Source organism: Littorina saxatilis, linkage group LG2 (assembly GCF_037325665.1).
Source record: "Littorina saxatilis isolate snail1 linkage group LG2, US_GU_Lsax_2.0, whole genome shotgun sequence".
Lineage (NCBI taxonomy): Eukaryota > Metazoa > Mollusca > Gastropoda > Littorinimorpha > Littorinidae > Littorina > Littorina saxatilis.
This window is the reverse complement of record NC_090246.1, coordinates 79,867,409-79,889,093: the sequence shown is the minus strand read 5'-3', so window position 1 is coordinate 79,889,093 and position 21,685 is coordinate 79,867,409. Positions and strand designations below refer to the sequence as shown.

General features: G+C 47.8%; 1 protein-coding gene and 1 non-coding gene across 3 annotated transcripts; one reads left to right on the top strand and one right to left on the bottom strand.

The window, feature by feature from the left end:
• The first annotated feature begins 1,988 nt into the window (after positions 1-1,988).
• On the top strand, positions 1,989-21,149 carry LOC138959840 (progestin and adipoQ receptor family member 3-like). 2 transcript variants are annotated; one of them, XM_070331481.1, is made up of 6 exons: positions 1,989-2,835; positions 5,451-5,613; positions 6,356-6,508; positions 8,131-8,328; positions 10,174-10,264; positions 19,488-21,149. In XM_070331481.1, exons 1-6 carry the CDS (start codon positions 2,573-2,575, stop codon positions 19,613-19,615), a joined length of 996 nt encoding a protein of 331 aa, XP_070187582.1. In that variant the 5' UTR covers positions 1,989-2,572; the 3' UTR covers positions 19,616-21,149. The 2 variants fall into 2 exon arrangements, with proteins under 2 accessions (XP_070187582.1, XP_070187581.1); XM_070331480.1 differs by lacking the exon at positions 19,488-21,149 and adding an exon at positions 10,905-11,187.
• On the bottom strand, positions 17,889-18,007 carry LOC138960562 (5S ribosomal RNA). Its single transcript, XR_011454037.1, has one exon. It is a non-coding gene; the product is annotated as a 5S ribosomal RNA (ribosomal RNA).
• Positions 21,150-21,685: the final 536 nt, after the last annotated feature.

Here is a 21,685-nt window from a genome sequence, read left to right as displayed (position 1 = left end):
TCCTGTTTACCACAGTGTCATTTTACGCACATCACATTGTCGCGTAATACTTAATTTACGACGTCTACTTCTTACACAATCTTCTCGCCGATTATGGTTCTTCGGTGGCAGTTCACACATTCAGTGACTCCACAAACTTATGATTAAGTTCCTTCGGTGGCAGTTCACACGTACAGTGACTCCACAAACTTTACGGGTACATACCCGGGATCCATACCACCCACGCAATACCGCTCGTGGTGGCTATGGGGTGCGGCTCCACCCAGTTCCCAGTACTCCAGCGTTGCTACAACCCTGCGCTCTCAAACATCAATTCGTAGCGCCAAGGAGGGGATGCCCATCTCTCTCTCTCTCCCGCTGTCAAGTGGTTCCACCCCTCACTCTGACCGGGGTGCTGTATCTTTACAGCCTAGAACCACTCATGGTTCGTCCGCACACAAGTCTTTCGGTGTTCGACTTCAGTGTTCGCGGGTGAGCAGCGTTCTCGCCCAACGCGGAGACATCAAAACACGTCTGTCCTCCTCGACTGTCAAGTACGCTCTGCTCTTTCACACCCCACAAGCTAACCTCATTTCCTCCCATTGGCCACAGCAGCCAATGAAGATACGCCTTACAAAAATAGGTCACGCTGTCCAGTCGTGATACTTCAAGTATGGCAAGCCAATCTGTACACATTTGTTTAAACCATCCAATACTGAATTATGTACAATCCATTTGTCACAGATTGACGCCACACGGAGGAAGGGAGATAATCGCGGCTGAAAACACTGGAGAAGATAAGGAAGAGTTGCTGGTAGTGGATCCCGAAAAACAAACAAAAAATCGGTTCAGCGCGCACAGCGCTGCGCGCTGAGAGCACGTGTTGAAATATCTCATCGATGAGGTTGTGTCCGGGGTGTAGCTGAATACGGTGTCCAAATTTGAAAAAGATCCACCGAGAACTTTGGCCGTGCATCGCGAACAGACAGACAGACAGACAGACAGACACTAGTCGTATATATATATAGATAAAGAAGCTGAACGTTTTTTGGTGTTTCTGGAGGGAAAGGAAGCCTCTCCTCAGTTGAACGAACGAAAAAGGTAAATTCGACAGCAAGCTGTATAGGCAATGAAGAAGAATTGAGATTGTAAGGACTCATACTTTTCATCACAAAAATCGTTGGAGGGTGTGAGAGGTGCGATTTCTCCTCGGATTTCATGATGATCCAGATGCAACCCTCCCCCCTTCCCTCTCCGACACACATTTTTTTTTAAATGCGTTTGGGAGGTACATGCTTAAGCCAGGGGGGGGGGGGTTGTGCAACCCCTGTAATCCCCCCCCCCCCCCCTAGTCCGGCCCTACACATATTATGCACACACACCGAGTCAGTTTTGTCAAGAATCCCTGTTCAGTGATGTTTAAATGATCGTGTCCATACTGTCACAGTGTCAGTATTACTCAACGTAGACTGAATACCATGTCATCATTCTTTTTTTAGCCTTAAAACGACCGAGAGCGTTTCAGACAAAATATGACAGGCCTGGCATTGAAGTTCAAGAGAATTGTGAGGGTATAATGCTCATGTCTTCTCAGTTTTCTCAGAGTCTGCGACAAACGTGTTGTTGTTGTTGTTGTTGTTGTTGTTGTTGTTGTTGTTGACGTTGTTCAACACCATTTCCGCGGCATGGCGATATGGCAAAGGCCAGACCAGCAGCTTTCAAACACTTTTTCTGGGCACGCCCGAGGCTCCCACCCCCCGGCTATACAGGCACTGAAAGTCTGAGACAGACTCACACAGAGACAGACACAGAGACACACACAGACCGCACACAGACCGCACATAAAGACAAAGACACAGACAAAAAGACACACACAGTGACACACACACACAACTTTCCCATCCCGGCGAGTCAGAACCAACGAAAACTCGGAAAAGACTCCTCGACTGTCGATATCGAAAGTTTACATAGGGAAGATAAGTCATGTAAACTGTGCTGATGGTTGGAGGATTATCTTTCTTGGAACTGGGCTATTTCCTACCTCATCGATCAGCGGTTTGCTGGACTCAAGTTTTGCTTGGTGCACCATGGAAGGGGACCCACAAGCATGTGACTTTGGTAGAAATAAAGCAGAATTGTGTAGACCTTGTCCACCCATCTAAGGTTCAAATCGTGTTTTCCACCCAGACGTGCGAGCAAAACATGCGTCTGCTGTTGGCACAACAATGGCGACCCAAACAAGCGAAACGTGTTCGGTCGTCAAGAGTATGCCGGTGACCTTCCAACGTATCGGAGCACGCTGTAGTCGTCTGCCTTCAAAGTAGTGACTGAAAGTGTTTTTTGATCAGTGTGAGGCATCTGCCCCGTGCAGCCAATGCGTGTGATCTGCGCAGACGTGTGTGTGTGTGTGTGTCACTGTGTGTGTGTGACAAGCTTTGTCAAACATTACATTCTGAAAATCTCAGATCTCCGGTTTCATGAAGACTTTTGAGCAGTAAATGTTTGAGCGCTGGTGTGATTGAAGTATATATATATATATATATCAGTGTGACAGCCTCGATCTGCTGGAACACACAGAACGAAAACCATCAAAATGTATTCAAAGACAGCAGACACGGTGAAAAACCGGCAAGTGTCCAACACCCGTCAGCAGAGTGGTGCTAGTGATCCATACCATATACTGGACATCGAGATAGATGATCACGGTGCTGCAGTGTGTCGGACAGGAATATGTAAGACTAGTCCCGAAGAAATCAGACTGTTTTCTTACAACGAAATTCCTGAGTTTTTGAAAGGCAATCCCTGGGTGGTTGATGGCTACAGGGCCTTTCTGCCCTTTGGACTCTGCATGAAAAGGTTGGTAGCATCACCAACAGTCAGCTTTTACAAACACTGGCTGACTCTATGTGTGTGTGTGTCTGTCTGTCTGTGTGTGCGCGGATCGGAATGTGTGTGTCTTGTCTGTCTGTGCGTGTGTGTATGCAGAGACAAAAAAACACATCAGCTTTAGCACCCACTATAGATTCTTGCTATTTAATTATTCATAAACATATCGTCTTTATGATGAATAACTGTAAATTAAAAATTTTAAAACCGTATGTGTTTGTCAATGTCATATCAGGAAAACTTTGATGGAGGTCTCTGTGAAAAGATTTTGTGAACTACAGTCGAACTCGCTTAAGACGAATCACTGGGGATCGGGAAATAAGTTCGTCTTAACCGAAATTCGCATTAAGAGAATTGATTGATTTTTTTACTGTCACAATTTTAGAAGTAAAATTTAAAAAGTCGTGTAAAAGCATGTACATGCACATTCTGATCAATCTCCGATTTCATGGTGTCCACCAGTTCTGGTGCATATGTACTACCCTGGCCAAGTTTCCTCTCAAGACATCAAAGAGACCGCCCCATAGATTAAACTCCCCATAGGTTAAACTCGGTCACTGACCCGGGTGCAGGAAGTGTTTCCTCTCTCATATGAAAGGGGAACCACCTCTAATAGCTAAAACTGGGTCAATGACCCCTGGGAAGAAGGTCAGTGTCTATAAAGAAGGCCACCCAGCCATCACAATGGACCTGCCTTTGACCTCACAGGCAGATCCTTGTAGCCTTGTGACTTTTAGAGACAAAGCGGCTCTGGGGCGATGAAAATGTGTTTGTTAAAAGAGGGGTTCGTTATGCAAATGATGTGATATGTCGATCTCGGGACGAGTTTAAAGATTTCGCCATAAGCGTGAGTAAATTACAGACATTATGCATGCTTGGGAATCCAAAAAGTGCTCGTTATAAGCATAAATTCGTTACAAAGAATTCGTTTCAAGCATTTTTTTTAAGCATGAAGAAAGAGGTATTCAGTTGGGAACTTAAAACTAATACGTTATAAGTCAAAATTCGTAACTAGCGTGTTCGTTTTAAGTGGGTTCGACTGTAGCTTGATCGGTATGCAATGATTGTACCACATAAAATACTTTTGAACTGGGTCAGATTTATGTATAGCTTGTGTTATACGTATTTGCTTTGCATAAAAATACTTCACACTGGTGTTAAAAATATTTCCACGTTATTGTTCTTGTCTGTGTTGAGTGGCTAAAATAACACATCTTACAGCGGGTCACAGTCACAGAACTTCCACACAGTTCCACTTTGTATATGTAATATATATTTGCATGAAACCAAACATATTGTCGAGCTGTCTCCTGGTTGACTGGTTATTTTGCTACTGACCCAAAGTGTGTGTGTGTTGGGGGAGGGGGGTGGAGGGGGCTTCCTTTACCTACTCTCCCTTCCCATGGAACTAGGTGGATGCTATAGCAGCCAAGATTGTAGATCAATCAATCAATCAATCAATATGAGGCTTATATCGCGCGTATTCCGTGGGTACAGTTCTAAGCGCAGGGATTTATTTATTTATTTTTATTATTTTATTTTTTCAATTTATATCGCGCACATATTCGAGGCGCAGGGATTTATTGATGCCGTGTGAGATGGAATTTTTTACACAATACATCAAGCATTCACATCGGCCAGCAGATCGCAGCCATTTCGGCGCATATCCTACTTTTCACGGCCTATTATTCCAAGTCACACGGGTATTTTGGTGGACATTTGTATCTATGCCTATACAATTTTGCCAGGAAAGACCCTTTTGTCAATCGTGGGATCTTTAACGTGCACACCCCAATGTAGTGTACACGAAGGGACCTCGGTTTTTCGTCTCATCCGAAAGACTAGCACTTGAACCCACCACCTAGGTTAGGTTAGATGCCAGCTTAACAGAAGTAATAGAATGTCTTGTCGAATAAAAAGCAAAGGAAACATTCCATTAAGTGATTAACTCTCAACTCTTGAAAGTTTTGCTGCACTCAGCCACTTTTCTTTTAAAATGTTTGTATGGAGCACTGTGCTTCTGTAAGCCTCAGTATCTTTATTTCCATGAAAACCTGAAATTTGTTTCCCATTCATACTTTCTCTTTTCATTGTGGGTGAGTAAGTTTTCATTTGATGGCTTGAAAGCCCTATGAGCCCAAACCTAGGCTATGTGAAAAAATTGTGGTTTTCTTCTCATCTAAACGCATATATATATATATATAAACCCTTGTGACAAAAATGGTGGTTTTCTTCTCATCCAAGCCAAGTAAAACCCTTGTGAAAACCTTGTGATTTTCTTCTCATCCAAAATGCATATATATAAAACCCTTGTAAAAACCTTTTGATTTGTTCTCATCCAAGCCAAGTGAAAACCTTGTGATTTCCTTCTCATCCATTCGCATATATATATATATATATATAAAACCCTGTGAAAACCGTGGGATTTTCTTCTCATCCAAACGCATATTAAACCCTTGTGAAAACCTTGTGATTTTCTTCTCATCCAAGCCAAGTATAACCCTTGTGAAGAGCTGAAAACCTTGGGATTTTCTTCTAATCCAAGCCAAGTATACTAAAAATCTTGTGATGTTCTTGTCCTCCAGCCTGTTTGTGTGGAGCAACGAGACGCTGAACATCTGGTCGCACCTGGTTGGCTTCCTGCTGTTCCTGGTGCTGATGCTCTACGACAACCTCATCGCCATCCCCCGACTGAGGGGCGGACTCACCGACCATGTTGTCATCACGCTCGGCCTGCTCTGCTATCAGGTGACAGGGAAAAGCATGTTTTATTACACTGGTTCCCCCCATTTAAGACCTCCAATAATCTGAGAAAACGAGGTCTTCAAAATTAAAAAAATTGGGGGGGGGGGGGGGGTGTCTTAAAAGGGGGGTTCGACTGTAGTAAATATAAGTGCTTGTGACACTGGGTCTTCTGTGTCATCAGGTGGTAGGGAACGTAGTGAACTCAACTGCAGATTAACTAGGCGGCATATTCCTGAGCGTGTGACAAGTTACCCAAAATTGGCCCAGATGTATGTAAGGTTAGGGAATAATTCTTACTTGGAATCTGTGAGAAAAACAGAAACAGACTGTGAACAAGGAAGAAATACAGGTGACATGAGCAGCTCTACTGAATGTCAGGGTACTAGTCTCAAGGGCGGATCAATTCACTTTGGAGGGGGGTGTTACAAAATGACTGCGAAGATACAAGTTGACGGCGCCGAAGGCGCCTAAGCCTCTAGGGGGGTCCGGGGGCATGCCCCCCCGGAAATTTTTTTTATCCAAAGAAACAAAATAGAGCTATCTGGTGCATCCTGAGCCAATAAATTACCTCTTTTTTGGGGGGGTGGGGGGGGGTTACGTAACCCGTGTAACCCCCCCCCCCCCCCCCCAGATCCGCCCTTGAGTCTCACTGTTTCAAGCAAGTCTTTGATGCAGAGTTTGTGTTTGCGAGAATGTTGCAAACCTGGGTGTACCTTTGATGTGTTTGTCTTTTTTTCTGTTACAGTTTTGCATGATCTGTTCCACGGGCTTTCACATCTTCTGCTGCCACTCGGAGCGAGCCAGTCGTCGTTGGTTACAGGTCGACATGACCGGCGTTTCTATAGGACTGATCGGCTGCTACCTGCCAGCAGTACACTACGCCTTTTATTGTCTATCTGTAAGTGTGTGTGTCTGTGTACATGCATGTGTGCGTTTCTGTCTGTTTGTCTGTCTGCATGCCTTTGTCTGTATTGTGAAGGTATCTTTATGTAGAATTATTGGAGCAAGGTTTTAATGTATGGTTACCAGGGATTGAATGGCTCTCTTGACACGATGTGAGGCCTAGTTGTTGAAAGAGTGATACATTGGTGCTGTGTGTTAGAGGTCTTGACAGTATGACAAGAAGTACATGACAAAGTCAATGAGTGTTCAGAATCGTTCAGAGTGAAGTGTGAGATGTCACTCCAAACTTGTTTCAAGTAGGAAGACAGACACAAAACTGTGTGAAATGGTGTGTAGAAACTGTTTTACCCTGCTTTCAGACTGACTCAGCTTCGTAGAAACTCTCTTGCATAGTTGAAAAGAAAGCCCAGTCCATTGAGAGCTCTGTACATGTGTGTGTGTCAGATATGGCGCGACATCTACATGATGATCATCACCGTGTTGACGGCTTGTGTGTGTGTCAGATATGGCTCAACATCTACATGATGATCATCACCCTGTTGACGGCTTGTTGTGTGTGTGTCAGATATGGCTCAACATCTACATGATGATCATCACCGTGTTGACGGCTTGTTGTGTGTGTGTCAGATATGGCGCGACATCTACATGATGATCATCACCGTGTTGACAGCTTGTTGTGTGTGTGTCAGATATGGCTCGACATCTACATGATGATCATCACCGTGTTGACGGCTTGTTGTGTGTGTGTCAGATATGGCGCGACATCCACATGATGATCATCACCGTGTTGACAGCTTGTTGTGTGTGTGTCAGATATGGCGCGACATCTACATGATGATCATCACAGTGCTGACAGCTTGTTGTGTGTGTGTCAGATATGGCTCAACATCTACATGATGATCATCACCGTGTTGACAGCTTGTTGTGTGTGTGTCAGATATGGCTCAACATCTACACGATGATCATCACAGTGCTGACAGCTTGTTGTGTGTGTGTCAGATATGGCTCAACATCTACACGATGATCATCACAGTGCTGACAGCTTGTTGTGTGTGTGTCAGATATGGCGCGACATCTACATGATGATCATCACCGTGTTGACGGCTTGTTGTGTGTGTGTCAGATATGGCGCGACATCTACATGATGATCATCACCCTGTTGACGGCTTGTTGTGTGTGTGTCAGATATGGCTCGACATCTACATGATGATCATCACCGTGTTGACAGCTTGTTGTGTGTGTGTCAGATATGGCTCGACATCCACATGATGATCATCACCCTGTTGACGGCTTGTTGTGTGTGTGTCAGATATGGCTCGACATCCACATGATGATCATCACCCTGTTGACAGCTTGTTGTGTGTGTGTCAGATATGGCGCGACATCTACATGATGATCATCACCGTGTTGACAGCTTGTTGTGTGTGTGTCAGATATGGCGCGACATCTACATGATGATCATCACCATGTTGACGGCTTGTTGTGTGTGTCAGATATGGCGCGACATCTACATGATGATCATCACCGTGTTGACGGCTTGTTGTGTGTGTGTCAGATATGGCGCGACATCTACACGATGATCATCACCGTGTTGACGGCTTGTTGTGTGTGTGTCAGATATGGCGCGACATCTACATGATGATCATCACCGTGTTGACGGTGTCCACCCTGTGGTTCCAACTACATCCCCACTTCTTCACGTCGCGCTGGTTCCACACCCGCATGGCCGTCTACGTGGGGCTGGCCGCCTACGGTATCATGCCGTCCGTACACTGGGTCTATCTCAACGGTGGATTCTCTGCCCCTGTTGTACAGGTCAGTGTGTGTGGGGGGGGGGGGGGGGGTATTAAACCGTCCGTACACTGGGTCTACTTCATTAGTGGATTCTCTGCCCCTGTTGTACAGGTCAGTGTGTTTGTGCATTATGTGTGTGTCAGGGTATGTGTGTGTGTGTGTGCATTATGTGTGTGTCAGTGCGTGTGAGTGTGTGTGTGTGTGCATTATGTGTGTGTCAGTGTGTGTGTGTGTGTGCATTATGTGTGTGTGTGTGTGTGTGTACAGAGGTCAGTGCAATTGACAGGCTGGAGAACAGAGGAGGTCAAAAATCTGTAAAAACTGGGCATAAATACTAGCAGCATACACTAACAGAGCTAGGCACAGAGTGGGGCTCTCGAAAGAAACAAAATGTTACAATTTTAAAGGCGATTTCATGGCCCCTCCTGGCAGCTAGAACACACAAACATTGTACCCTACTTTCGGGGCTATAAGGCGCTTCCTTATATAGGGCGCAACCCCCACTTTTGAGGTAAAATTGAGAAAAAACATCACATTAGGCGCTTCCGGTATAAGCCGCACATCAAAGGAAGAATACAGAGTGGAAATATTTGTGCTCTGTGTGTGCCGCAGATCAAAGGCAGGTCCATTGTGATAGCTGGGTGGCCTTGTTTATAGACACTGACCTTCTTCCCCGGGGTCAATGACCCAGTTTTAGCTATGAGAGGTGGTTCCCCTTTCATATCTGAGAGAGGAAACACTTTCTGCACTGGGGTCAGTGACCGAGTTTAACCTATGGGGCGGTCTCTTTGATGTCTTGAGAGGAAATTTGGCCAGGGTAGTACCTAGTAGCTGAAACATACATTATCACAAGTTGTTTGACTGGTACTCAGGCGGTCTCTTTGATGTCTGAGATGAAACTTGGCCAGGGATTTCTATTTTAACAACACATAGGGCGCTTCCCTTCAATAAGCTGCAGGGGTCAAGATTAAGAAAAAAAAGTTGCGCCTTATACTTTTATACTTATAGGTAAAATACGGTAATCAGAAGACACATGAAATGGTAAAATTATGGCAAATTCTTGGGCCCAAGTTTTTTTTCTCAGTTGGTTTTCTCATAGACTTGTCAGTTAGCCTGAAGACTGTGGTATTTCCTCGCTGTAATTCACAAACCTCATATCTGAATTTTTGAGGTTTTGAAACTAAATAGTAAGCTCCCTTATTATGTCGCGCATGTGGGGATAAAAGCTCTTAGCTCCAACTGCTTTCTAAAGGAAAGAAACGTATCTTGATTTCTTTGAAGTGAGCGGCAAAAAAAACCACTAAAACTTACGAGGTTTTCATGCCACACTTTGACGGAAACTATGTCATACATATGTAAAATGAAAAATACGATGTTCCTGCTGTTGTATTTTTAGCTTGCATATAAAAAAAACTCGTATTTACCACTTCTGGATGGCTCCTTTGAATAAAAAGCTCTTTTTTCTCAATATCTGTTCATTTAAATGGAATATCATTAATAACTGACATTAACACACATTAAGAATGGTATTGCACTGTTTTAAACAAAATATTAACCCATGAATTGAAGTTATATTTGAAGCGGTAGATTTTTAGAACAGTTTTTTTTCCGATTTTCTCAAAACAAGAAAAATTGAGATACAAGGTTTGTGAATTACAGCGATGAGGCTCAGAGGATCAGTCTTGTTGAGCAGTCATGTTCTGTTATGTTACTGCTTGAAGTCCGAAAGTGTCAGGGACAGAATTGTCAGACAAATTCTGACTGTGATTTTGTCAGGTAGATTGTTCAGGAACATGTATGGTTATCACTGCATCCTTACAGGTAAATGACCAACCATGACCACAATATATTTGTTTTGTGTTACAGATGTTTATACCGAAGGTGACTGCGATGTACATGCTGGGTTTGCTGGCCTTCATTTTCTACATCTCAAAGTTTCCCGAGAGGATGTTTCCAGGTGAGTTGATGAACTGCTCCAGGCAGGGAGGGAATGGAGGCTGCCGTGTTGTACAGGAGTGTCAGTACCTGGTTTGTGCAGCATAGGTTGGCCACCCTGTGTCACAGACAACCAGCAGCTGTCAAGGCACAAGTACATGATGAATATTCAGTGGCATAGCATGTCACAGCCTGCAACAAACAGCTGTCAAGGCACATGCAAGTACATTATGCATATTCAGTGGCATAACATGTCACAGACAACAAACAGCTGTCAAGGCACAAGTACATTATGAATATTCAGTGGCATGTCACAGCCTGCATGATTGTCTATGGAAGACAGGGTTGAAGTGGGGGTGGGGAGTGACTCAGTTGTGGATGTAAGCAGCAATAAACTTTACAATCTTTATTTAAAAAGACACTCACACATATGCATGTACACACACACACACTCTCTCTCTCTCTCTCTCTCTCTCTCTCTCTCTCTCTCTCTCTCTCTCTCTCTCTCTCTCTCTCTCTCTCTCTCTCTCTCCTTATGCTTTGTTCTCACAATTGATAACATCCTGGAATGCAAGGAAATTTGATTGTGTTTGTTGTGTGTGTATCTGTTGGTCTGTTTCGGGATACAAAGCTGTGTAATGTTATGTCTGTGTGTGTTTCAGGTTTGTTTGACTACATTGGGTCTAGTCACCAGCTGTGGCACACAATCATTGTCTTCGCGTTCGTCTTCTGGCACCACTCCGGCCGCGAGATTCTCTTTTATCGCCTAACGCACACCTGCCCTGTTTGAATCACACCTCCACCTACCCCCTACCCTCATCCCTCTCCCTTTTCTTGTCAGGCTTCTTGTTGTCGCCATCTGCTGGCTGCGAGATTCTCTATTACCGTAACAGACACATCAAGCGCCGCACCTGGTCACACACACACACATTCTCCCCCCCCCCCCCCCCCATTTCTTTTCGTAGACCCAATTTTAGTTATTCATAGCATTTCTCTGGTCGAGAGATTCTCTTTTATTAGAAAAACCTCGCTCACACACACAGGCATTGCATAAAAAATGCTAGGACCTGCTACACCCACTTAAATGTTTGTTATGTGACACTGTGCTTCATTCACAGTCCCTGCCCTTCAAAAATAGATCATATCTGCCATAGCTTTTTATCTGGCACAACTGCGGCAGAATTGTCGTGCATCAACCAATCCCTAACATCGAGTTCTTACCTTGGCTTTTTGTAGCACTGTAGAGCTGAGTTCTCTTGGTGGACAATATGTGCACCTTCCTGGTTGATATTGATTGTAGTGCTCAGTACCAAAGTGGATAACTTTCACCTGTGTGACAGAATATGTTATACCAAACACTTTTGAATTTTTGAAAACACTTTACCCCATGTATTTTTGTTCTTTTTGTTTTAAAGAAATGCTTACTAAGCAACATTCACGGGCTTTCATTCCAGTTTTACATGCTTCTAAGTTTATGTTGACAGTAGTGAATTGTTTGTAAAATGACTGTTTGTTGCTGTAATATACATATTGCACACAGAGAACAATATAGAAGTGCTTCAGACATGTCAGTATCCTAAGGCTTCCCAGTAAAGAAGACTCACAATGATATTTTTCTTGTGAATGCAGTTGGTTTGTGTTTACTGAAAGGGGTGATTTTTTGTGGATTCTTTTATAAGTGCTGCCATAGGAACCTATAGATGTTAATTTGATGGGAGTTGTAAGGCTTCTTTTTAAGCCTACTGTCTATATGATACTTACCGAGACAGTACTATTCTTGCACATTATCTATTATAGGCCGAAAAAATTGGACAAAACGCTGAGTGGGTACAATTATCTCCCATAACCATGCGCCACCGTGGATCCCAAGCACTGTCCGAGTGCTTCCCCCTTACGGGATGTAGGTGGCGCGTCCTCTTTCTTTATGAGCTGCAGACCCTCAAAAAGCCCATAACATATCAAGAGGGGAGGCGGGAGGGAAACTCTAATAGTACTGTCTCGGTAAGTATCATATAGACAGTAGGCTTAAAAAGAAGCCTTACAGTCAATATAACACTTACCTCGACAGTACTATTCTTGCACAGAATACCAGAGTGGTGTGAGGGTGATATGTAGAGTATTAAACTCCTTAATCAAAATCACTTAAATCCAAGGATTAAGATACCCAGGCAATTTTCGAACAGTACTACCGTAAAAGAAAATATACCCAAGAAACATACCTTAGACTGACGTGACCATGCTAGCAACCACTGCTGTGTGGTGAACTCAATGTCAAAGTCCAGGCCACTCAAAGCTTGAATACCACTGAGTCTACGGCAAGTGGCTAAAGCGATGAGGAACAATTAGTCTTAAAAATCAGCAACTTGATACTGATGCCTGCCAGGGGTTCAAACTCATTGCTACGCAGGAGTTTGAGGACCAGAAAGACATCCCCCTTGGGAAATGAAACCCGAGGTTTAGACACCGCTGCATTGCTAATACCCGAAAGGACATTAGCGATGAGGGAGGACCTGATCAAGTGTTCAGTTCTGCGACCAGTAGCGGCCGCAATCGTGGAAGCGATGGCAGATCTGTATCCAAGAAGAGTCTTAGAAGAAAGACTCTTCTTTTGATACACTTCCACCAGGAAGTTGGCCAAGTCCTGTGTTGAGGGATAAAGCGGCTTTATCCCCTTGGACAAGGCGAAGGTGGCCCAAGCTCTCCAGCGTAAGTCGTAGAGCTGATTAGTTGATCGCCTCTTAGCGTTCAAGGAAAACTCTACTGAACTCTTGTGCAATCCTAGTGCAAGCAGTTTGGAGCGCACAAGAGCCATGCGGTCAAGCACAGACTCTCTGGACGTGGATGAGGGAGGCATGATCGAGGCTGGAGCAGACCTCCCCCGTCCAGATCCAGAGGTAGAGGGTCTACGTGGGTGAGACCGCGAAGATCTGGAAACCACGGAGCTGTTGGCCAGTAAGGCGCGACCAAAATCAGTCTTGGTCGTTCCTGCAGATATTTTGCCAGCACCCTCGGAATCAGAGATGTCGGGGGATAGGCGTAAGCATCGAGGAGCCTCCACAAGAGAGTGAATGCGTCCAAGTGGAACGCATTCATGTCTCGAAAGGGGCTGACGTACCTGGGAAGCCGAGCGCTGAATCGAGTTACGAACAGATCGATCAGAGGACGGTCCCACCTTGCCCACAGACGCTGTAGAACGTTGTGAGCGATGGTCCATTCTGTGGAGAGAACCTGATCGCCCCGACTGAGAATGTCGGCCAGGGCGTTCAGTTTCCCCGGAACGAACTGGACTGACATCCGGACCTGATTGGTCTGGCACCAGAGCAGAATCTCCTCCGCCAACAGGGAGAGGGACCGAGAATTGGTGCCCCCCTGGTGGCGAAGGTAAGCTAAGCATGTGGTGTTGTTGTCCCCGTTGAAAATCAGAGGGGCCAAGGACAGGCCGAATGGGAGGGCCCGAAACTCGAACACCGTGCCCTCCCAAACGAACCGGAGCAGATGTCGGTACCCCGGGGCCACCAGGATGTGGAAGTAAGCATCCTGGAGGTCCCAGACATGGCCCAATCGTTTGGCCGGATGGCCAACCGGACCGACGAAGGGGTTTCCATCTTGAACTTGCACCTGTGAAGGTACAAGTTCAAGGTGGAGAGGTCCAACACCGGCCTGAACCGGCCGTCCTTTTTGGGGACGGTGAACAGGCGGGAGCAGAACCCCAGAGAAGGCTGAGAAAGGGGGTAGACCGCCTTCTTCTCGACCAACGAGTTCACCTCGTCCTGAAGAGCCTGCCATCTGGCAGGCTCTCGAGGAGGGGGGAACGTCCAAGGTAGAGCGGACAATGGAGGTTGTGACGACAGCGGTAGAGAAAACCCCGACCACACCACCCTCAAGAAAAACTGGTTGGAGACCAGTCTGCCCCACATGCCGCGGGCCCGAAAAAAGGGAACCGACGGACGAAAGAGGGGCAACTTGAGGGGGCGTCAACGTAGGGCCGGGACTCACTGAAAATTCTGCTGGCGGGCAGGCGCAGGCTTGCGACCACCCCCCCTGGTGGTGCTGCTTCCCCTTACCTGTCTGAGCACCCTTCGTCTTGCTTGGGAACGCAACAGGCGCCTAAGAGGAGGAAGAAGGAGGCAGTGAAACTGGCTTCTTCTTCTTCTTCTGAGGCTGGGAGCTGGAGGTGACTGTAGCACTTCTCTTACTCCCCGCCGCCGTCGCCGAAGCAGCGAGGCCAACCATCAGAGAATCAGTGTTCCTCTGGCGTGTGGACTCCACCACAGAACGAACAGTGTCCGGATGAAAGAGGGAAGAAGGCTGAGGAAACGTGTTCCTCAGACTCTTCCTCATATCCGGAGGCACTATAGAAGTAGGCAGAAAATGATCACGGAACAGGGCCAATAAAGTGGACCCGTGTTCCAATGGCCAATTCTGCCGCAGACGTCACGTACGATCGCACGGCATGCAAAGCCCGATCCACTCGAACCGTGTCAGGGCTTGGAAACATGAATCGGACTCTGCCCGATCGGGAGGGTCCAACAGTGTGGACAGCGTGCTCATCCATGTCAAGGCCTGTGATTGGGCCTCGACTGTGGAAGAAACGGTGGCCTCAAGATTGTGGAACGAAGCAGAGCTCAGTTCCACCTTCTTGACCGAAGGCACCTCCCCAACGAACACATCACCGTCAGCCCCACCCTAAACACTCGAAGTCTGGAAAGGGAGAGTTCGAGAGTCAAAGGGAAAAGGGAGGGACGAAACAGATTGGACACGAGGAAACAGTGGAGGTGCGCCTCCCGAAGGAAAGCATGGCACTGAACCCGCGTCCTCCCGAGGAACATAGGTCGCGTTTGCACGTGAATCTGTACTCCTCAGGCGATGTGCTGCCGCTTCCACCGTGGCACTTAGACTAGGGTGGAACGCGAATTGCCGGCGGCCGGATCGTTCATAAAACGAGCCGCCGGCAGACGCGGCGTGAGCCTCCCGCGCCCGGGCCGAAGCGGACTCAAAGGACGAGAGGGCGTCTCAGGGAAGGACGTCCTGAAACTGTTCAAACGTCCTTCTAGCTGTGCGAGGACGAGCCTCCTGCCTCTCGTCCTCAGACCCCGGGTCCACGTCCTGTGTGTCAACACTAGACGACAGACGCTTAAGAGAGGCATCCGTGACGTCAAGACGCCGCGTGATGTCTGTCATGTACTGTTGGAAAGTACGAAGCATAGCTTCGGAAGTTCCATCAGAAACCGGCAAGGGTAGAGGTTCAGTGTTAACCTCAGGGCGACCCTGATCCTCCTCCCTATCGTCCTCCGACTCACTCTCCTCTTCACTTCCCGACAACTCCTCAAAAGCAGGAGTGTAGGGAGCTTGAGGGGGAAGAGCCGAAAGCGATGAAGCAGGCTGTGAAGAAACGCCCACAGAAGCAAGAGGCCGCGAAGACCCCTGCCCCAAAGACGAAACGTCTCCAGCAGCCGAAGGGGGAGAAAAACAACAACCCTGCGACTGTTGGGTCAGCCCAGCCAACGAACCCCCGCCATTTATAGACTGAACAGGAACCCATCGGGTCTGATCAGAAAAGAAATGGTCCGGTCCGGTCGGGGGTGCCGATCCGGTCCGGTAGGGTGGTCCGGTCCGGTGCCGTACCATCCGGAGGTCCCGTTCAGCACCGAACCATCGTACCCACAGAAGTGTTCGGGTGGTTAGGTCCGGACGTGGACATACCGTACCATCCGGACCCGTAGGTCCGGTGGTCCGGTATGGTCCGGTTCGGTGCCAGACCATCCAGACCAACAGAGGTGGTCGGGTGGTCCCGCACCGGACCATCCGGACCCGTAGGTCCGGTACCATCCGGAGGTCCTGTTCGGCACCGAACCATCCGTACGCACAGAAGTGTTCGGGTGGTTCGGTCCGGGCGTGGACGTACCGTACCATCCGGACCCGTAGGTCCGGTTCGGTGCCAGACCATCCGGACCAACAGAGGTGGTCGGGTGGTCCGGACCGGTCCGGTAGGGTGGTCCGGTCCGGTGTTCCGGTCCGGTCCCGTACCATCCGGAGGTCCCGTTCGGTACCGAACCATCCGTACCCACAGAAGTGTTCGGGTGGCTCGGTCCGGACGTGGACACACCGTACCATCCGGACCCGTAAGTCCGGTATGGTCCGGTTCGGTGCCAGACCATCCGGACCAACAGAGGTGGTCGGGTGGTCCGGTCCGGACCGGACCACCGGTCCAGCACCGGACCATCCGGACCCGTAGGTCCGGTCCGGTCCCGCACCATCCGGAGGTCCCGTTCGGCACCGAACCACCCGTACCCACAGAAGTGTTCGGGTGGCTCGGTCCGGACGTGGACATACCGTACCATCCGGACCCGTAGGTCCGGTTCGGTGCCAGACCATCCGGACCAACAGAGGTGGTCGGGTGGTCCGGACCGATCCGGTAGGGTGGTCCGGTGTTCCGGTCCTGTGGTCCGGTCCCATACCATCCGGAGGTCCCGTACGGCACCGAACCCTCCGTACCCACTGAAGTGTTCGGTCCGGACGTGGACCTACCGTACCATCCGGACCCGTAGGTCCGGTGGTCCGGTATGGTCCGGTTCGGTGACAGACCATCCGGACCAACAGAGGTGGTCGGGTGGTCCGGTACCGGACCATCCGAACCCGTAGATTCGGTCCGGTCCCGTACCATCCGGAGGTCCCGTTCGGTACCGAACCATCCGTACCCACAGAAGTGTTCGGGTGGCTCGGTCCGGACGTGGACATACCGTACCATCCGGACCCGTAGGTCCGGCATGGTCCGGTTCGGTGCCAGACCACCCGGACCAACAGAGGTGGTCGAGTGGTCCGGTCCCGACCGGACCACTGGTCCGGTACCGTACCCTCCGGACCCGTAGGTCCGGTGTGTTCCGGTTCGGTGCCAGACCACCCAGACCAACAGAGGTGGTCGGGTGGTCCGGTCCCGACCGAACCACTGGTCCCGTACCGTACCATCCGGACCCGTAGGTCCGGGGGGTCCGGCAAGGGCCAGAGGTACTGTCCCGCACCGGACCCTAAGGTCCGGTACGGTCCCGTACCATGGGTCCCGTCCGGACCAAACCCGGAGGTCAAGTCCAGTCGGGACCCGTGGGTCCGGTTCGATCCCGACCCGTAAGCCTGGAACGTTCCGGACCCTTGGTCCGGACCATCCGTCACCCGAACACCAGACGCTAAGGAATGGCGTGGGGTCAAGACGGTCCGGTCGGAGGTGTCGGTCTGAGCAACAGAAACAATGTTCCCGTCGCCCTGACCATTCGACAGAAGTACCACGTTCTGTCGAACACCTCCACGTCCAGTAACTAGTCGGCCGGAGCGTTTCAAGAGGGACAGCCACCAGTCACACGGACGTCAGAGGGAACCGTAGTAGCAGTGGTCGTAGGCACGAAGCCTGAAACCCCTGCCCCCACAGGACCGCCCTGAACGGGGTCAATTCGCATCCCAACCCCAGCGGGGAGGGAATTCAGAGACCCCGTCATCTCCTCCGATCTCCCCCCCCAGGAGGCCGAAACTACTGTCAAAACAGCAGCAGACGACCCAGCGAGGGAGTTCAGAGGAGGACCCGTGTCCCTCCTGGCTTCCACAGCGGTGGAAACCGAGGAGGGCACAGGAGAGGCACCGGAAAAGGAAGATTTTAATGCCAACTGCACCCGGTGTTCCCAGGCGGTCACCCATCCAAGTACTAACCGGGCCCGACGTTGCTTAACTTCGGTGGTCGGACGAGAACCGGTGTTTTCAACGTGGTATGGCCGTTGGCTGTCAAAACCTGAGTCTCTCCAGTAGCCCCTAGATCGGATTCACCAACCCCCAAAGAGGGTTGGGAATCGACCTGCCCCCGGATTCGAGCCAGGGGGGAGAAGGAAACCTTCCCCCCAGGCTTGAAACCGGGAGGAGCTGAAGCCTGAGACTGAGGGCCGGACAACGGCGTCGAAGGGGGGGAAGCCTGTTCCACTGAAGGAGAAGGAGAAAGAAGCTTTTTCTTTCCCCTCGACCTTCCCCGAACCTTCGACGGCGCAGCCCCGCCCGAAGTCCCAGGCTCAAGCCCAGCCTGTTTGAGCAAGCTCGCATTGAGCTTGCTCAAACAGGCTTTCTCCGCCCTCCCTCGCCGCAAACGCAAAGCGTTTGGGGAGGGAGAGTCGGAGCGCCGAAAGATCCCCTTCTCCGTGCGTAAAACATGACGCTGGGCGCCCGGAGAAGGGTTGCCCCCGGCAGACTCTGGTTCCGTAGAACCAGAGCCCAAAACAGGACGAGACATCCTACCTCGCCCTGTACGTACCCTTAAAGACCGAGAATTAACAAAATTCAAAGAAAATTTAGGTCAATACTCAAGTGAATGCGGCGAAACGAGAAGCAGACGACCGGTCACCACGAAGTAGGACGGGAGGCACGCCGAGTCCGCCACACAAAAACGGAGGCACAAGTTGAAGGAAACACAACGTAGCCTCAAGCCAGAAGTGGAATAACACACAATAATCCAACAGGTGATAGTCCACACAGAAAAGGAGCCTCTTAGTCCAAAATAATCCGGGAGCGTAGCAGAAACACAGCCGGTCTGACACGCGCGAAAAAAGAAAGAGGACGCGCCACCTACATCCTGTAAGGGGGAAGCACTCGGACAGTGCTTGGGATCCACGGTGGCGCATGGTTATGGGAGATAATTGTACCCACTCAGCGTTTTGTCCAATTTTTTCGGCCTATAATAGATAATGTGCAAGAATAGTACTGTCGAGGTAAGTGTTATATTGACTGATGAGTTCTTGTGTTAGTTTATTACTTTTCTGAAGATCCGGTGTCACAGAAATCATGTCAGCATTTATAAGCTAGAGAATTCTCAGGCAGCAGATTTAGTTACAGTTTCTTTGGTAAGGGGTGGGGTCGACAAAGAGGAACTAAATATTCAATCATGAAACGATTGATTCAGAATCTTGATAACTGTTGGTGAATTGTTAGACCTCCTCTTATTTGATAGAACGGGCATTACCATGATCCTAAAGAGCATGATCTGTGCATTATCATTTACATCAACATTAACGTTTACATTTACATGAACGTTTACATGCGTTTATACATTTAACCTTAAAACATATGATCTCCTTTTATGTAATGTTTGTGTGCCTGCTTGTAAAGGTTTGTGTGTGTGTGTGTATGTGTGTGTACATTTGTGTGTGTATGTGTGTGTACATTTGTGTGTGTATGTTTATGTTTATGCGTGCAAGCTTGCAATGTGTGTGTTCCAGGTGTGTTTGACTATGTGGGGTCCAGCCATCAGTGCTGGCATGTGATAATCGCCATGGCGATGTGGTGGTGGCGCTCAACCACCCTGCACATAGCTCGCTTTCGCCTCGACACCTCCAACACCTGTTGATAACTTTCAAAACAACTGGTCACACCTCAGTGTTTTTTTACTCTATAGTTGTGCATCATGTGTAGAGCTTCATAACTTTCAAAACACCTGGTCACACCTCAGTAGTTTTTGACCCCATATATGTTTTATGCATCATGCATGACAGTCTAGAGCTTGATAACTTTCAAATCCCCTGGTCACACCTCAGTAGTTTTTGACTCTGTAGTTGTTGTGCATGATGTGCAGAGCACTCACAATGTCAGCTCTTAGTCCACCAGTCCAGTGCAATACCTTTTCTTTCTAAGCCCAGTGTTGAGCCAGTGTCCAAAGCACCTCTTGGCTGCAGGTGTAGCCACTAGCTGTGGACAGCTCAGGTGTGTCAAGCTCGATACACAGCTGATGCCGCTGATGACCACACCTGGGGCCAGTTTTATGGGCCAGCCACACAGTCGGTCAACTGCAGTGGAACAAGTGAAATGCAGTAACGTTACTAAATCTGGTTTCATGAAAAAGATTTCAGTCAGCACGGCTTTCCCCAGCATGGCTTTCAGACAACTGCAGTCGGATGACAGAGTGGTGGTCCTACTCGGTTTGACCATTGCGAGTCCATAAAACTGCCCCCTGGTCTGAAGAACTGCTCTGATCCTGTACTTTGACAATCAATCCAGTTGATCATCTTTGACGGGTACGGATGCTGCTGTCAGTGGAAGTAGAATTGGTAGTATTGTTTTGTTTGGTAGTATTGTTGTGTTTGGTAGTATTGTTGTGATTGAAGTTTTTGACTCGGAATGTTTCTGAGTGCATGGCTGTCTGTTCAGTGTTGTTGAGACTGACTTGAATTGTGGCTGAGTGGTTAGTATGTGCTCTGTGGTGTGTGTATAGTTCTGTGTTCGATCCCTGCTCAGGGCATTAACAGAAACGGAAGAAGTGTTTGTGAGTGTGTCATACGCATGCAGTGCATGTTATAGTCCTTGGAGTAACTGACATATAACCAATAACCAACATTGTTGAGTGGAGTAAAGATCGTTTTCTTGTTGAATGCATGAGTAGTCTTGACTGAATGGTGTGAATATACCCATAGAGAATTCAAGTGCAATTCCTCAACCATGGTATGTGGCTGCCTGTGTGCAAGGGATAAGAATGAGCGCATATACAGGAGTTCTAAAGATGTTTTGGAGTCTGTTTGCTTTGACTTGCAGTGGAGGATAAGTTAATCAAAATCTGATTTGTGAACAACACAGCTGATGAAACGAGCAGAGGCTGTAATGGTTTCTCTGCTTATTTGATGCCATTGTTTTACTGGCAATGATTTTTTCAGTGAGTTTTTTGGTTTTTTGTCCACTTGTGATACACATTTGTCAGTGTTTTGCTAAGATATAACTTAACATATCTGTCAGGAGTGTGTGCGTGTACATATGTGTGTGTGTGTGTGTGTGTGTGTGTGTGCAAACACATGTGCAATCAGTATGTGTGTTCATGGAAGCGAATTGGAGCAATTTTGCTGACATATTTATGGTGTGTGTTTTATTCAAATAAAGGTTCACATTTCAAGCTATTTGAGTGTATGTTTAATCAGAACTGTAAGCATGGAATGTTGATTATAGAAAACAGTTGTTACGGTGCTATTATTATGCCCGCCCCAATTCAGTTAAATTCAGAGAGCTTTTTTCCACTACAAAAAAGAGTTTATTGCTAAAACTCGCAAAGTTCATGACACTTGTCATGGACTGTTTGAGAAACGAGTAAAATTTAATTCTCTTTTAGCTTTATATTCCGTTATCTGTTTTGTGTTGTTTGTAATAGTATCTTTGTCCTTATGTTAACCCACCCATCACCCCCCCCCCCCCTCTCCCTTCCCCCCATTTCCCATAGTAAACAAATGTATGTAATCACTTTGCACTTGTAATGTTTTATTATTTTTTGTATTATTCTTATTATTATTATTATTATTATTATTATTATTATTATTTATTATTATTATTGTTGAATTGTTTCTTGTATTGTTTTTGCTCTCCCTCACCCCTCAACTCCCTTTTCTGTACATAGTCTGATTTCTTTTTGTTTTAGTTCCTTTTATTTGGTGTTGAATGA

Bases quoted from the DNA above. Each gene is read 5' to 3' on its own strand.
- LOC138959840 (XM_070331481.1), top strand. From the start codon at position 2,573: ATGTATTCAAAGACAGCAGACACGGTGAAAAACCGGCAAGTGTCCAAC. The intron at 2,836-5,450 runs GTTGGTAGCATC...CTTGTCCTCCAG, and splicing joins TTTGGACTCTGCATGAAAAG to CCTGTTTGTGTGGAGCAACG. The intron at 5,614-6,355 runs GTGACAGGGAAA...TTTCTGTTACAG, and splicing joins TCGGCCTGCTCTGCTATCAG to TTTTGCATGATCTGTTCCAC.